At 40.4% G+C, this 17,794-nt stretch overlaps 1 protein-coding gene and 1 pseudogene across 2 annotated transcripts in view; both read left to right on the forward strand.

Moving 5' to 3' along the window:
- The first annotated feature begins 5,016 nt into the window (after nucleotides 1-5,016).
- Nucleotides 5,017-5,957, forward strand: LOC132016393 (glyceraldehyde-3-phosphate dehydrogenase-like; annotated as a pseudogene).
- Nucleotides 5,958-13,915: 7,958 nt separating this feature from the next.
- The window catches only part of HEATR1 (HEAT repeat containing 1), a 49,520-nt gene continuing 45,641 nt past the window's right edge, over nucleotides 13,916-17,794 (forward strand). The window contains exons 1-4 of one of the 2 annotated variants that reach the window (XM_059397376.1): nucleotides 13,916-14,014; nucleotides 14,290-14,463; nucleotides 15,007-15,223; nucleotides 17,359-17,500. In XM_059397376.1, coding sequence (XP_059253359.1) covers nucleotides 14,322-14,463; nucleotides 15,007-15,223; nucleotides 17,359-17,500 — 501 coding nt within the window. In that variant the 5' untranslated portion in view covers nucleotides 13,916-14,014; nucleotides 14,290-14,321. Of the gene's footprint in view, nucleotides 14,015-14,050; nucleotides 14,168-14,289; nucleotides 14,464-15,006; nucleotides 15,224-17,358; nucleotides 17,501-17,794 lie in introns of those variants that run through there. The other variant, XM_059397377.1, reaches the window with a different exon arrangement.

The following is a 17,794-nucleotide window of genomic DNA, read 5'->3' on the forward strand; positions in this document are numbered from 1 at the left end:
AAGTGTAATGTGACTGACTTTGTTAGCGTTCATTTAATTAATTTTTTAAAGGTATAATGTCCTCTTTCCAACCTTCAAAATGTTCAAATAATTTTGACCTGACTGATTTTGGAAATACATTTCCCCTTTACCTAACATCAAAACAACTGCCTTCTATATAAATATGTCATCCTTTAATTCTAAGATTCTTTAACATCTACAATTATAGTTTTAGCCTATAATTGTTATAATTACATTGACTTTTACAGAGAGATCCTCTGAGATACATAATGAAAAATTTCCCAATGTCTGTATAAGAATATTAAACAGAGTGAATTCATTTCATTACTCCCTTTGTTGTAGAAACCTAACTTCTCGAACTAAATGTCTTCTTTAAAAAAGTATGTTCTTTGTTCTGAGGCAAGAGAAAAGCCTTTAAAGTAGCAAAACCCCAAATACTCACTGTGTTTAAATAGGTGTTAGTATATTATCTCTAGTTAGTTATACAAAGTTATTTATGGAGAAAAATGCTGACTATACTTGTTAAGGTTTAAATATTAGAGGCCGATTTTAAATGGAAAATACCATGTAAAAATGGTTGGAATGCATAGATAAATCAGAAAAAGATCTTGATTATTTCTGTTTAAAACTACCAAAGTATAGTTTTCAAAAGTTTATATTTAAAATACATTCTTACATGAACTGAATTTACATTTCATTATATATAACTGTACATTTAAAGATCCACCATCCCACATGATAAAGTGATAACAGTCTGTTTATGGCTGTGGAATGTTGGATTGTTAACAGGCATCCAGAAATGGAATTACTAAGTTAATGAGTATGAACATATTTTGAGTTCCTGGTGCATATTTCCAAATTACTTCGGAAAGGGTGACACCACTTCTCAGTATCATTGGTAATGCAAGAAAATATGAATTAAAATCTGCTTTTCTGAGGAATAAACGTTACTTTCATAAAATTTTGCTAATTTAGTAGGTATGAGGTGCATTATTCTAATCTACATTTGTTTACTTTCTAACAAAGTTGAATATGTTCCCATAAATTTGAGTTAGATTTTGTGTGTGCGAATCCTTTGGTTATGTTTTCTGGCTACCTAGCCATCGAAATCTTAGTGTTTTTATTATTATTATGAGTTGTGTGTTACGTATATATATAATATTATCCTTTTATCTTCTGCATTTGTTGTAGAAGAACATCTTCTATATTTATGTATATTTGTTTTTTCATTCTGTTGCTTGTCTTTTGTTTATGCATTATTTAGAAAAGCATCAGGGCACCTGGGTGGCTTAGTCAGTTAAGTGCCTGACTCTTGATTTGGCTCAGGTCATGATCTTAGGGTCGTGGGATGGAGCCCTTGAGTCAGGCTCCATGCTCAGCAGGGAGTCTGCTTCTCTCCCTCTCCCTCCCCTCCCCATCTACCCCCTCTGTGTATTCTCTCTCTCTAAAATAAAAAAATAAATCTTTAAAATAATTTTTTTTAAAAAGCATCAGATATTTGAATTTATAGTATATCTGCTGATCTTTCCCTCTAATAATTGTTTTCTGAAGCATCTGGGAAGTTCTCTCTCACATCATCCCTCAAGTTGTTAAATAAGGAATTCCAGGGCACCTGGGTGGCTCAGTGGGTTAAAGCCTCTTCTTTCAGCTCAGGTCATGATCCCAGGGTCCTGGGATCGAGCCCCACATCAGGCTCTCTCCTCCATGGAGAGCCTGCTTCCTCCTCTCTTAGCCTACCTCTCTAAATAAAATCTTAAAAAAAAAAAAAAAATTCCATTTTCTGTTTCTTCTACTAGTCGAGTTTTTATATAATATTTTTAGCATTTTGATTATGATAAGACTTAGTGTTTTTTTCTTCCTGTTTCTTGGGTGGGTGTTTATTGAGCTCCCCGAATCTATGAATTCATCATTTGTCATCAAATTTGGGAAATGTCCAGCCATTGTCTCTTCAAATATTTTTTTTCTGTCTGCCCCTGCCTTTGGGGATTCCAACTGCAAATAAATCCATCCACTTAATGTTGTGTCATAATCTAGTGGTACTTTGTTCATTTCAAAAAACAATTCTCTGTGGGTATTTTGTTTTACATAGTTTCTATTCCTATGCTTTAGAGTTTACTAACCTTTTCTTCCCTGACATCTACTTTGCCATTCCTCCCATTCAGTGGATTTTTCATCTTACACATCACAGTTTTCTGGTCTTAGAGCTCAATGTGAGTTTAAAAAAAAAACAAAACCCTATGTCTCTATTAACTTTTTGAACATATAGGATATAGTTATAATAATTGATGCTTGTCTTTGTCTGGTAATTCCAATGTCTATGAGAGTTCTGGGTCTGTTTCAATTGATGTTTCTTCATTATGTGTCCTATTTTCTTCCTTTTTGTGGGCCTCATCTTTTTTTTTTTTTTTTTTTTTCAATACCAGGTATTGTGAAAATACCTTGTTGGGTGGTGGATATTTTTGTATTCCTTTAGACATAATTGAGTCTTACTCTGGAATATAGCTAGGTCACTTGCCATCAGTTCTCTCTGTCATGTCTTGCTGTGTTGGGTGGCGCTGGGCAGTGCTTACGTCCAGCCAGCTGCTCCAGTTACGCCACTTCTGAGGCAAGACTCTCCTGTGAACTCTACCCAGTCACGAGGCCTTCATCTCACTGGGAGGAATAGGCTCTATTCTTGGTGCTGTGTGAATGTGGGCAGTGTTCCCTCAATCCCTTCAGATGGTTCTTTCTTCATCTTTAGCAAACTAGCAAACTCTGACCAGTACTCAAGGGGGATTCCCTGCACATCTCCACAGCTCTCTCTCTCTCTTCTCTCTCCTCTCTCTTGCAGGGTCTCTCTTCATCAGTAAACTTTAGGCACCTTGCTCTCCCAGACTCTTAGCTTCTCATCTTCAACTCAGAGAACCCACTGTGCTCTGCCTGGGTTTCACCTCCCAGGTTTCCGATCCTCAGTCTCTGGCCAGGAAACTCTCCCAAGAAGGTACACTGGGACAACAATGGGCCACTTCTTTTTTATCGCATCTCTCTGAGATCACTGGTAACTTAGTTGCCTGGTGCACAGTGTTTTAAAAACCATTGTTTTGCATGGAGCACTGGGTGTGGTTCATAAACAATGCATTCTGGAACACTGGAAAGAAATTTTAGAAAAATAAATAAAAATTAAAAAAACAAAACAAAACATTGTTTCTTACATTTTGTCCATGCTTTGGTTGTTTCCAGTGGGATTGTTACTATAGTCCCTGATTACTCCATTCTGTTGAGAACTGTGATTTCTTTAGGTATTCTGCAATTAATTCTTGTGTATGGATTGAGGTGAAAATCTATTTTGATTTTTTTTACTCCACCCAAATTAACTACCCTAACATCAACTCTAGTGAATATTTTCTTCCTTGTCTTTGATATTTACCTTGTGCTATATTTTGGGGTACATTTCCGCATTAGCTCATTGGTACTGTGGCTCTATTACTCATTTTTGCCCCAGAGCTATACTCTTTTACCTGGAGCTTCTTTGTCATATATTTTTAATACCTGATAATGCTAATCTACCTTATTATATTTTTCCATTAAATTTCCCTCTGAGTATTTTTATTTTTTTAAGTTTTTTTTTAAAAGATCTTATTTATTTATTTGACAGACAGAGATCACAAGTAGGCAGAGAGGCAGGCAGAGAGAGAGAGAGAAAGAAGCAGGCTCCCTGCTAAGCAGAGAGCCCGATGTGGGGCTCGATCCCAGGACCCTGGGATCATGACCTGAGCCGAAGGCAGAGGCTTTAACCCACTGAGCCACCCAGGCACCCCACCCTCTGAGAGTTTTTTAAATGTATTCTGTTATACTTATTCTTCTACATCCATTTGGAAAACATTTTGTCAAATCTTTAAAACCATTCTGGGATTTTTCTTAAGACTGAATTATATATGTAAATTAACTTGGAGATGACACATAGACATTTTATATAATATTTGTCTTCTTATCCAGGAGTGTAATATACCTATCAATCTTTACTACTCACTCAAATGAGTTAATTTTTCAGAAGTTTTTATTGTTTTTTCACAAAGATCTTATATATTTCTCTCTCAAGTACTTAGTGTTTGTGTGTTGTTACTGGAAATGGGCCTTTATTTTGTCAGTTTGCTTTCCTACAATTACAGATGAAAAGCTATGGACAGGGGTGCCTGGGTGGCTCAGTGGGTTGGGCCTCTGCCTTCTGCTCAGGTCATGATCTCAGAGTCCTGGGATCAAGCCCTTCGACGTCTGGCTCTCTGCTCAGCAGGGAGCCTCCTGCTTCCCCTTTTCTCTCTCTCTGCCTGCCTCTTGGCCTACTTGTGATTTCTCACTCTGTCAAATATATAAAAGCTTAAAAAAAAAAACCTACGGACATCACATGCATGTAGTGTATGTCTGTGTGCTTATACTCATGCCTATTTAGTTTCCTATATTCCATACTATATCCATGTATCTCTAGAACTGAGTCCTTGGCTTCTGTATGTATTTAATCATATTACTGGGAAATAATGGTATTTTCACTTCTTTATTTGCAACACTTAAATAACCCACATTAAACTAAACTGGTTTATGGAGTCTTGAAACTAGTTATACTACAAAAAAGTATTAGTCCAGCTCCCATATAGAACTGAAAATAAACTTAAATCTTCAGAGAAGTCTTTTTAGAATACCAAAGGGAGGAGGGGCGCCTGGGTGGCTCAGTGGGTTAAAGCCTCTGCCTTCGGCTCAGGTCATGATCTTGGGGTCCTGGGATCGAGCCCTGCATCAGGCTCTCTGCTCAGCAGGGAGCCTGCTTCCTCTTCTCTCTCTGCCTGCCTCTCTGTCTACTTGTGATCTCTTTCTCTCACTGTCCAATAAATAAATAAAGTCTTAAAAAAAAAAAAGAATACCAAAGGGAGGCTCTCTGCCCCTCTCCATTGAACAAATAAGGGCATCCTCTGGTGCAGTGCCAGCCACCTCCCCGAGACACGATGGTGAGGGTTGGAGTAAACGGATTTGGCTGTATTGAACACCATGTCGTCAGGGCTGCTTTTTATTCAGGCAAAAGTGGATATTGTCACCACCAATGACCCCTTCATCGACCTCAACATATTCCAGTATGATTCCACCCATGGCAAGTTCAATGGCACAGTCAAGGCTGCGAACGGGGAAACTTGTCCTCAACAGAAACTCCAACTCCGACTTCTAGGAGTGAGATCTTGCCGACATCAAATGGAGTTGATGCTGGTGCTCAGTGTTTTGTGGAGTCCACTGTGGTTTTCACCACCATGGAGAAGGCTGGGCCTCACTTGAAGGGTGGGGCCAACAGGGTCATCATCTCTGCCCCTTCTGCTGATGCCCGCATGTTTGTGATGGGCATGAACCATGAGAAGTATGACAACTCCCTCAAGGTTTTGTTAGCAATGTCTCCTACACCACCAACTCCTTGGCCCCTCTGGCCAAGGTCATCCATGACAATTTTGGCATCATGGAAGGACTCATGACCATAGTCCATGCCATCACTGACACTCAGATGACACTCAGACGAACTTCCCTCTGGGAAGTTCAAGGGGCTGTCCAGAGCATCGTCCCTGCTTCTACTGACACCAAGTAGGTAGATGAGGTCATCTGTAAGCTGAATGGGAAGCTCACTGGCATGGTCCTTGTATCCCCACCCCTGACCTGTCAGTGGTGGATCTGACCTGCCTCCTGGATAAAGCTGCCATGTACGATGACATCAAGAAGGTGGTGAAGCAGGCATCAGAGAGTACCCTTGAGGGCATGCTGAGCTCCATTGAGGACCAGGCTTGTCTCCTGTGACTTCAAGAGGGGCCCCCTAGTCTTCCACCTTCAGTGCTGGGGCTGGCATTGCTCTCAGTGACCACTGTGTCAAGCTTGTTTCCTGGTATGACAATTACTTTGGCTACAGCAACAGGGGGGTAGACCTTCTGTTTCACGTGGCCTCCAAGGAGTAATAGCCTGCTGGACCACCAGCCCCAGTGAGAGCAAGAGGAAGAGAGGGGCCCTCAGCTGCTGGAGAGTTCTCACCCCAACTCATCCCCAACATGCTGAGAATCTCCTGACCTCTACTACAGTTTTCATCCCAGACCCCTGAAGAAGGTGGGGGGAGGTCTCAGAGAGTCCTACCTTGTCATGTACCATCAATAAAGTATACTTTACCCAGCCAAAAAAAAGAAGAATACCGAAAGGAGAATACAAATGTAACACAAAGAAAATATCTAAAAAATTTTTTCTCTGGTTACTTCCTATCCAATACCATCTCACACATGGAGCTCCTCTGTTCTTCAATTTATCGCCCAACCTCTTCTCTACCCCCTAATTCTCCAAAGCCAACTCACAGAGAGCTGAATCCTTCCCCTTCATACCAATCTTCTAAACTTGCCTTGATTTTCCCGTAACTCTTTGTCATTATGTTTCTATTAATTTCTCCTTGCTGGTTTTCCTAGGTCTCTACTTCACTGCCCAGTTCTCTACTTCTCTGGGACCCTATTCAACACAAAAATCTCCCCCTAACAAACATTCAGTGGAAATTAACTTAGAATGTGGTGGGGTGGGAGAAAGGAATTCAAGACACCCATACTTACAGTTTCGTGTGTTTGTTAAACAGATGACTGCATAATTCTCATGTACTACGAAAATCTAAATGTTTTCAAATCCTGTGGGTCTCTATATGTTTAAAGGCCTTCCTTTTATTGCCTTTAATAATATATCCAAAATTACATGAACCAATGTTTATATAATTTTATACAATTTTCAAATTTAAAAAGTTCAAAAGCTGCTGCTTCACGGTTCCTGGGGATACTGTTTAATGCCTTCTGGGGTCAGGAAAATGCTTCAGTGCCATCTGCTGGTTCCTAGAGCTATATCAGGTAGTTATTCTAATTGCTTGCCAAATCCTTTTTTTTTTTTTTTCCCCTTTAACTTCCCGGTTCTCCTTGACTGCATTTCAAAATAACCAGAAAAATAATTGCCATTTCCAGTGACAGGACCATGAGTATTCAAATTAATAATAATGTAATAACCTTGTTTGGGACAAAATATGAAGAACAAATATTTAACTTCTCGGTTTATTGAACTAATCATGTATTTGTTGCCACTAGACTAAAGTGTAAATTTCACATGCTGAATTGACATTGCTCATTACATGCATCTTATTTCATTTGTCACCAATGGATATATTTTCAGGTAGATAGTGTCCCATGTGTTGTGATATATGATGCAAATAATGTACAAACAAAAAAAAATTGAAAGCTTCTGAATAACCTTTTATTACTTTTAGAATATTTTTAAGTCATTCTTATAACAATACTACTTTCATTTACTTACATTTGATATACATTTCTTGAACAGGAAGGAGATACAAACAGAGACAGTTTACACATATTTGTTCAGCCAGTAAATATTTACTGTCAACCACGCCCCAGGCATGTTACTTCACAGGAGTGATTTAGAAGTAAGCATGAGAAAGCCCTGATTTCAAGACCACCCTTGGGCCAGGGTAAGATCTGCACCCTACATATCACAAACACATTTTTAAAATTTGCTTAAAAATGTGGGAGGTGGGGTGCCTGGTGGCTCAGGGGGTTAAACCTCTGCCTTCTGCTCAGGTCATGATCTTAGGGTCCTGGATCAAGCCCCTCAGCGGGCTCTCTGCTCATCAGGGAGCCTGCTTCCCCCTCTCTCTCTGTCTGCCATTCTGCCTACTTGTGATCTCTCTTCCTCTGTGTGTCAAATAAATAAATAAAATTTTTTTAAAAATGTGGGAGGCTGGGACGCCTGGGTGGCTCAGTCATTAAACGGCTGCCTTCGGCTCAGGTCATGATCCTAGGGTCCTAGAATTGAGGCCTGCATTGGGCTCCCTGCTCAGTGGGCAGACTGTTTGCCCCTCTCCCACTCCCCCTGCTTGTATTCCCTTTCTCATTGTGTCTCTCTCTCTCTCTCTAATAAGTAAATAAAAATTTTTTTTTAAAAAATGTGGGAGGCTGTCTCTCAAAATCTGCCTTTTAGCCCTGCTGTGGCATAACCTGTGAGCCTAAAAATCCAATCTCTGATTTGTGTGTTTAAGTGTCAGGGAAACAGGTCTTTTGTCCTGTGTCCCCAACTAAAAGAAAACCCTGTTTGAATGCAGGGAAGACTTATGAGTTGTACTGCTTTTGGACCCTGTGTCAGAGTGTAAGGAAGATTTGTATGTAAAAGGGCTTAGGCAAGAAAGAAAAGACAAAGTAATTAACTTGTCACGTTCTTCCTCTCAGACTGCATGAACATAACAGACTTTGCATAATGAAGTGTTATTTCTAAGTAGTTCCAAAGGTACCTTGTTGTTTCCTTTTGTTTTCTACTTCATAGGTCTGGATGTACTCATGAACCAGCAAAATGTTCTCAACAATTGGATATGATAGCTCAAGACTGTTTACAGTATTAAATAATTCATATGACACATAAATTTGAAAAAAGGTAGAAATAAATGTAACATGAATGAAGGGTAATACAGATTCTATACATTGGCAACTAGAGGGACATTGAACGACAAGCTTCTGAATATCCAACTCACAATTTTTTGTGCAAAAATTTTCCTATTTAATTATTTATTTATTTGACAGAGAGAGAGAGAAAGAGAGAAGATGAGCAGGGGAGGGGGAAGAGGGAGAGAGAGGCACAAGTAGACTGCCCACTGAGCAGGGAGCACAAGAGGGGGCTCCATCCTAGGACCCTGAGATCAGGACCTGAGCTGAAGTCAGGTACTTAATTTACTGACTGAGCTACCCAGGTGTCCCTTGGGAAAATATTTAATAAGGTAATAATATTTACAAAAAATTTAAAACTTCAACTTTATTTAATCTTATTTAAAAATTTGTCGTTAATTATAATATATTTTGCCTTCTTAAAAGAAAGATAACTGTTGAGGTGCCTGGGTGGCTCAGCTGGTTAAGCATCTGCCTTCGGCTTGGGTCATGTCCTGGGACTGAGCCCCACATGGGGCTCCCTGGTTAGCCAGGAGCCTGCTTCTCCCTCTCCCTCTGCCACTCCCTTTGCTTGTGCTCTCTCTCACATGTGCTCTCTCTCTCTCTCTCAAATAAATAAATAAAATCTTTAAAAAAAAAAAGGCAAAAGAAAACTGTTGAAAACAAATGAAAAATAAAATGCATTGGCTTTTTACTTAATTAATATTTTTATGAAAATATATTCAATTTTTGTATACTTGGAATAGAATAAAATTTTATTTTTTAATTTGATCATTTTTGTCAATAGAACACAATTTATGAAAATTTGGGTGAAATAACGTGATTGGTAATTTTGCTGAAATGAAGGCAAAATTTTATGGAAAAAATATATATAGAATGCATTAACTCTACAAGTCTTTTTTTCTTCTTTTTAGCTCTATACGTCCTTATTACTCATTCACAATCATCAGTCAATCAACATTATACCCAGATAGATACAATAATTAAGTACTGTCATCTTTTATATTTTGTCACCTTTCATTTATACACAAACATTTTTATTTTGTCATTATAAATGTTTACTTGTCAAAAATAGTGATTGTAACAGTTAACAGTGGAGGAGGAGTTAACAGTGTATTAGGCTGACATAACTTTTTAAAAAATATTTTACTTATTTATTTATTTGACAGACAGAGATCACAAGTAGGCAGAGAGGCAGGCAGAGAGAGAGGAGGAAGCAGGCTCCCTGCTGAGCAGAGACCTGATGCGGGACTCAATACCAGGACCCTGGGATCATGACCTGAGCCGAAGGCAGGGGCTTTAATCCACTGAGCCACCCAGGTGCCCTTAACTTTTAAATAATTAGGAGCACCTGGGTGGCTCAGTCAGCTGAGAGTCTCCCTTTGACTCGGGTCATGATCCCAGGGTCCTGGATCAAGCCCCACATGGGGCTTCTTGTTCATCAGGGTAGTCTGCTTCACCCTCTTTGTCTGCCTGCCACTCCCCCTGCTTGTGTGCTCTCTCTCTCTCTCTCTCTCTGTCAAATAAATAAAATCTTTTAAAAAATAAATATTTAGACTAATGGTAGGTGGGTCTCTATTTGCACACTTGCCCAGCTTCCACCATCTGAGGAGCAGATTTCATGTCAGCCTGTATGAAGACAGTATTCAAGAGAGGGGACACAGAAATAAATAGGCAAGCAAATCAGATTGTTCTAGGTAGTCATAAATGCCATGGAGAAAATACAAGCTTGGTCTGTTTGATGGATAGAAAGATGATCTGTTGTGACCAGAGTGGAGTGAAAGTCAAGATCAGTCCTATCTGAGGTGATCTCCATTTTGTCAAGACTTCTCATTCAGGTCTCTGCTTAAATGTCGCCTCCTCAGAGGGTCCTTCTCTAACCACTCAAACTAATGATGCCTTTTCTCGGTACCCCCTAACATTCGGCTTTGTAGTAGTGTCATTACAGTACTTACCACACTACTCGATGCTTTTCTGGTTTATCAATTTGCTTACTGCTTGTCTCTTCCTGGTGGAATGTAAATTCCATGTTCACCCCTATATGCCTAGCCTGGCATAAAGTACACATGGAATGAATCAGAGTATTAATACTGGGGATTAAAAGGGGTAGGGTGAAGGAGGGAGGATAGCCTTTAAAAAATAACTTACCCAGGGCGCCTGGGTGCCTCAGTGGGTTAAGCCTCTGCCTTCGCTTGGGTCATAATCTCAGGGTCCTGGGATAGAGCCTGAATAGGGCTCTGTGCTCAGGGGGATCCTGCTTCCCCTTCTCTCTCTGCCTGCCTCTCTGCCTACCTGTGATCTCTGTCTCTGTCAAATAAATAAATAAAATCTTTAAAAAAACAAAACAAGCAAAAAACCAACTTATTCATTCAAATCACTCTTAGAAACTGTGGGGTGGAATAGAGTCCTTGCCTCAAACAGTGATACTGTAATGACATCCCTCATCAGATGAAAGAGCATATGGTGAAAATACTGACTCTGAAAACCATGTTTATCCTTGTATCAAGAAATATTTACCAGCTACAGCTGAAGTTGTGGATTTAATGAATGTAAAGTAGCAAAAGCCATGAAAAGGATTCTTAGACAACTGATATTTTAAATTCGAATAACAACTGAGAAAGTAAGTTTGCTCTGGTCCTCAACTGAATAATCAAACCAGGAGATAGGCATATAATCACAAAAACCAAGGAGGAGATAATCAAAACACAATCAGGAATATATCTAAAAATTCTTCTAAAATGGAGGAAAAGATGTAATTCAAGATCATGGTATTTGAAAAAATAAACCCATATTTTATATATATTTTATATTATATATATTTAAATAAACCCATATTTTATATATATTACATATATAAAATGCCTATACAAACACATGAATGTATGTATATATAAAATGAGTCTCTGACTTGTTTTCTTTCCTAGTTTACTTTCAAAATAAAATTCAACATGGCACAATTGGGGGCGCCTGGGTGGCTCAGTGGGTTAAGCTGCTGCCTTCGGCTCGGGTCATGATCTCGGGGTCCTGGGATCGAGCCCTGCATCCGGCTCTCTGCTCGGCGGGGAGCCTGCTTCCTCCTCTCTCTCTCTGCCTGCCTCTCTGCCTACTTGTGATCTCTGTCAAATAAATAAATAAAATCTTTAAAAAAAAAACATGGCACAATCGGAGCTGACATAGAAAGGCATACAATATTTCAAAATGGAGCAAGCAGGACTAGCTAAGCCTAGTTCTTCTTTTTTTTTTTTTTTAAGATTTTATTTATTTATTTGACAGACAGAGACCACAAGTAGGCAGAGAGGCAGGCAGAGAGAGAAGGGAAGCAGGCTCCCTGCTGAGCAGAGATCCCCATGCGGGACTGGATCCCAGGAACCTGAGATCATGACCTGAGCCAAAGGCAGAGGCTTAACCCACTGAGCCACCCAGGTGCCCAGGAACCACAAACTTTTTGCCAGCTGCAAGCCCTCAGCCTGGACTTAATTCCCTCATCATCAAGACACCTGAATCTTTCAGATTCTTCACTTTGAAAGGAGGCAGCTTGATTTGACCAATTTCAACCCTTCATTTATCTATTACTCCAACCAAGCCCAATTAACATACTTTCAATTCCTATTTTGCATAGAAGACCTACAGGATAACAGCACTCATGACCTTTTAACTTTACAGCTCTCTCCCCTCCTTGTCTTCCTCAGAGCATGTTCAAGTTCCTGCCTGAATTTGTCTCCCAAATTGCAATTCTCATTGCCCAAATAAATGCCTGTTTGCTCGAATTCTCAGTGAATTATTTCTTGGTTGACAAAGAGTTGAACCAAACACCTGTAGCACTTTTCTTTTTATTTTCGTTTTTATAAAGCTTTAAAATATATATTCAGGGGGCGCCTGGGTGGCTCAGTGGGTTAAAGCCTCTGCCTTCCGCTCAGGTCATGATCCCAGGGTGCTGGGATCAAGCCCTCCTTGGGCTCTCTGCTCAGCAGGGAGCCTGCTTCCCTTCTCTCTCTGCCTGCTTCTCTGCCTACTTGCGATCTCCATCTGTCAAATAAATAAATAAAATCCTTTTAAATATATATATATATATATATATATATATTTCAGGATTTTTAAGTGAAAAAGCAAATTTATCTTGCTGATAAAATGGTACTGATTTTTCATTTCTTACTACTCTTTAACTTCTAAGCTGATTGTTCTTATAGAGGTAAAATTCCCTTAACACATAAGGACAAAACAATCTGAGAGATGTGTTTGTGTGGGTAAAGTAGATACCGCCAGAATTTTTTAAAATCCTGTTATCCTCTTAAGGCAATTAACACCACATGAAAAAGGAGATTATTAACTATCTGTAGGAATGACTGAAGAGATTTTTAGGTTTTTCCGAATGTTGCTGAAGTAAAACAAGAACAAAAGACTGTGTTAAATTTTAAGCAGAGAATATGCATTGAGTATAGAAGCAGAGAGCCCCCAAATCTGTAACTGTTTCCAACAAGCTGCAGGGAAGAGGGTTATTGAAAGACTAACACCCTGGCACCGAAAAGTCCATTTTCTGAGAGAAATGAATGCATCCGGAACAGGTATAGGATATGCAACACTCCTGCGCCCTGGGTAGCTTCTTGGAGAGAAGCCCCCATCTGTAGCACTTACCACACTGCTTTGGATATAGACGGTGGTATACCCATATGGGACACTCTTCAGCAACATTAATCTTTAATGATGCCAAGACCCAGCGGTTGCATGGGGCTTGGAGTGAGAATGGGTATCACAGCAAAGGGGCAAGAGGGAACTTTCAGGGGCCATGGAAACTCTCTTCTTGACTGGGAAGATCGTTACATCTTCACTTGTTAAAACTCGTAGAACTGTTGAACTGAGGTGGTTAGTTCGATTGGTAAATTTTATCTTAACAGGGTCAACTTTAAAAGAAAGAAAAAAAAATTCTGTATGCGCTCTCCAGGAACGCAAAGTGGTGACAAGCAGGCGCGCACTGCGCGAGCTCATCTCCTGAAATCCTCCGCCTTTCCCCAGTTTATTAAGAAGGTAACAAACTCAGAAAGATGAAGTAATTCGGTGGAGCGCACACAGCACCGGGACGCCAGCGCTGGGATTTGAGCCCAGCCAACGTGACTTCGCAGCTCACATTTTTAACCCCGGGCGAATCTGGTGGTGCACAGTAAAGGCTGGATAAATGTATGTCTAATAAATGCTACGTTACAGATCCTTAATGCTCACAAAAGGTTCGCCCTGAGACTGAACCCTTCAAGCGCAAACCGCACAGCGCGGACGAGTAATCCACAGCTGGAGAGCTCAACGCGCATCAAAACCGCCGACTGAGCCTGAGCCTGAGCCTGTACGGCGAAGGGGTGGGGCTTCGACGCAGGGAGGTGGAGTCATCTTAACGCCTTTCTCGTAAGCTTGTACTTCTTCTCTTGCCGTAGTGCCTGAAACCGGAAGCTCTCCTTAAGCGTGCTCTGGATTTCCGGGCGAGAGCCGGCCGCTGGAGTACCATGTGCGGGCTGATGTGAAGACAGGTTACTCTGTACGCGCCTCCCGCAGTGAAGTTCCCGGTGAGCAGGAGCTGTAGGGCAGTAGACGATATACCAGCGGAGGGGGAGGTGACCGCGGGTTTTCGAGTGTCGCGGAATCAGGGCTGAAAAAGCCGTAGCGCGGCCCCAAGAGCTTTAACTGTGGTGTCTGCACCTTGGAGTCCGGGGCAGGCGGTGAGTGTCCGGGACAGCGCTGAGTGCGAGGGAAGTTGCTTGTATGTGAGCCATTAGGGGCTTGTAGTTAAGCCACTCTGTAGTTTTTCCTGGAGACTTCTCACGGTGGCTTTGTGTCCTAGCCTGTGTTTTTAGGAATCCGCCGGCGTGAGAGATGACGTCCCTAGCTCAGCAACTCCAGCGACTCGCCCTCCCTCAGAGTGACCGCAGTCTGTTATCGAGAGATGAAGTTGCTTCTTTGTTGTTTGACCCCAAGGAAGCGGCCACCGTCGACAGGGACACCGCCTACGCGATCGGTGAGTTACCCGTTTACGAAGAAAAGCTTTGAAGCATTTGTTTTGTAGATGTTGGTGTATCGTTTTTTCTTCGGACTCTCCCTCTTTCTTAGCAGTTTCTGACTTGTTGTTTAGGGGTAGAGAATAACAAATAGCTATGTGCTGGGTGCTTGAAATGTATGTAGGTAGCGGCTATCTGAATTTCACAGGTTGAAGAAACAAGGAGGTTGACTAATGGGTAAAGCGAAGAACCGCTGAAAAAAGTCTGGAGGCAGTGACTAGGTTCCAGGAGGAATCTCCTAAACCCTAGGAGGACTGGCCTAGTTACTGAGAAGTGTATGCTTGTTTTTAAAGGAGTGGCTTCTGCCCTGCAGAACTTTCCTGTTTTTAGGGAGGGAGATAGGGTTTATTTTTTATGTTGAAAATTAGAAATCTATGTTTGGGACTGTATTACAATTATACCTGCTAAAAGGATACAGAGATCTTGGGGGTAAGTTAAATTGTAGAGGGAGCTAAGATGAGTTTGCTTGCAAACAATTGTTAAATCAGCTGGCCTTTTCCTAGGATGCACTGGTCTGGAAGAGCTGCTGGGGATCGACCCTTCCTTTGAGCAGTTTGAGGCACCGTTGTTCAGCCAGCTAGCAAAAACGTTGGAGCGCAGCGTTCAGACCAAAGCAGTGAACAAGCAGTTGGATGAAAACATTTCATTATTCCTTATTCACTTGTCTCCTTACTTCCTACTGAAGCCAGCACAGAAGTGTCTGGAGTGGTTGATTCACAGGTAACAAATAAAATTACAGAAATAATTATGAGCAAACAGCTTTGATCTTTAAAAAAAAAAAAAAAAAGTATTGAGAGCACTTAAACAATTTAAAGCTGAGAAATTAGATATATTAAGAGATTATGTCTGTTGGGTAAGATAAGCATGTCCCCATCAAACTCACTTCTTTTGATAGAACTAGAACTCCTAGAGATCTTGAGTTAATAGGCCAACTTCAGGGGCACCTGCATGGCTCAGTTGTTGATTGTCTGCCTTCAGCTGGGGTCATGATCCCCGGATCCTGAGATTGAACCCCACATTAGGCTCCCTGCTCCACAGGGAGCCTGCTTCTCCCTCTCCCTTTGCTTGCTGCTCAGTCTGTTTGTGCTCTTTCTCACTAATAAAAAAAAAAGAAAATAGGCCAACTTCATTTGTTCTGAGGAGCTCATGTTACTTTGCTGTTACAAATTATTACTGCATATTTGGAGCAAAGGTGTTCTTGACTATTTTGTTGCTAAAATAACAAAACCAATGCTTGGAGAAGAGGAAACTAGTATTCTCTAAAATATTAGTATCCTCTAAAATAATAGAAAAACAATAATAGATAGTGTGTATTGAACATTTTTGTACTAGGTGCTGTGGTAAGCACTTTGCATGCATTCAGTGCTTAGAGCATTCCTATGGAAAGATAGTTGTACTGTCCCCATTTTACCATATACAGAGTTGAGGTATAGTTAAGTTATCTATGTCACGTAACTAGTACGCTGAGACACAAAATTGTTTCCAGGGTTTAATCTTTTATACTCTCTGGAAATTGTCTTGGTAAGTATACTCAGTTTATATTCCCACTTAATTTCCATCACATCACAGCTTAGACAGTTTTGTTTATTCTGCCATGTGTTATATGTTTTATTTGTGTGTTTGTTTATTGAATTCTGTTTATTTGACAGAGAGACAGCAAGAGAGGGAACACAAGTAGGGGGAAGCAGGCTTCTGTTGAGCAGGGAGTCAGGGCATGATCCCAGAAACCTGGGATCACAACTTGAGCCAAAGGCAGATGCTTAACAACTGAGCCACCCAGGTGCCCCGTGTAGTATGTTTTAAAAGTAGAAAGACCTGCTATGTCATTAATTGGTGACATGGGGATAAAGTTATTTCCCTTCTGGAAGCAGTGGAGTCATTGGGAAAACATAAGTTTAACTTGGGTCTTCTGATTATCAGAACATTAGAGTCATCAGGCGAAAAACGGGTCTGTAATATTTCCCTTTTTCTTCTAGTATTTAATCTCCCCTCTCCAATAGATCATTAGTGTAAAGAATACTTGTATTTGTGTAACTTATTTACTAAGCAAACATTAAGTTCGAAACAAGATGAGTAGGCCGCTTTGGTTATTGTTTTAAAATAAAGGTGTATGCAAAGATTGGGGCATGTTGTGCTACCTGAAGTAGAGAGAAGCTTCATGGAGAAAGTAGCTTCTTGGCTAGTAAGTTTAGAGTTTAGTTAGACATGAGGGATCACTTCACTGGGAGAATTAGAAAAAGCATTCTGAAAAAGGAGATATTTGAGCTAGGTCTTCAAGGCTAGAAAGGATTTAATGTATCTGATGTAATTAATGAATCACTTACTATAGTAGAGGAGTCAGTACAAAGTTCTGTGAAGTTCAGGGACAAATTATGTATGGTTGTACTTTAACAAGTTTTTTTTTTTTTTTTAATTCAAGGAAATTAATGTGATTTTCATCAGTCTTCTGGTTTTAGAATTCTGATAATTAGGGAAGCTGAGGAAGCTGCGGAAGGTGAACTTATTAGAGCATGGAAAGGAGCCAAGCTTTACTGTCTAGTTGACCAGTTGCTTTTCTGTTGCTTTGACCACAGTGATCACACGGTTTTATTAATTTAATAATAGGTTTAAAAAAAAACCAAAGTGAATGGCATGTAAATTTTGGTATTGAATCTTAAAAATACTACTGCATAAGAGTTGACCAAATCCTGCAAAATAGTTATCATTTAATGCCCTTTATCTTATAGTTATGTGTTTGTTTTCACTGATATTTATTCTTAGTAGTTTTAATTCATTGATAAACAATTTGGACATGTAAGGAAATACATGCTTGTAGGTTTTGTGTCAGTGTGACTTGTTTGCTTTTCTCCCCCCAGGTTCCATATCCATCTTTATAATCAGGATAGCCTCATTGCTTGTGTTCTACCATACCATGAGACAAGAATATTTGTACGGGTTATACAGCTCCTAAAAATTAATAATCCAAAACACAAGTGGTTTTGGTTGTCACCAGTTAAGGTATGATTATTGAATGACACATGTTTTACTGAATATTGAGTGTGGCAGTTCAGGCTAGGAGGAGGACAAATGGGGACAAAAGTAGACTAACTGGGGACGCCTGGGTGGCTCAGTTGGTTAAGCGGCTGCCTTCGGCTCAGGTCATGATCCCGGCGTCCTGGGATCGAGTCCCACATCAGGCTCCTTGCTTGGCAGGGAGCCTGCTTCTCCTTCTCCCTCTGCCTCTGCCTGCCACTCTGTCTGCCTGTGCTTGCTCTCGCTTCTCTCACTATGACAAATAAATAAAATAAAATC

The sequence above is a fragment of the Mustela nigripes genome, chromosome 4, assembly GCF_022355385.1.
Source record: "Mustela nigripes isolate SB6536 chromosome 4, MUSNIG.SB6536, whole genome shotgun sequence".
Taxonomy (NCBI): domain Eukaryota; kingdom Metazoa; phylum Chordata; class Mammalia; order Carnivora; family Mustelidae; genus Mustela; species Mustela nigripes.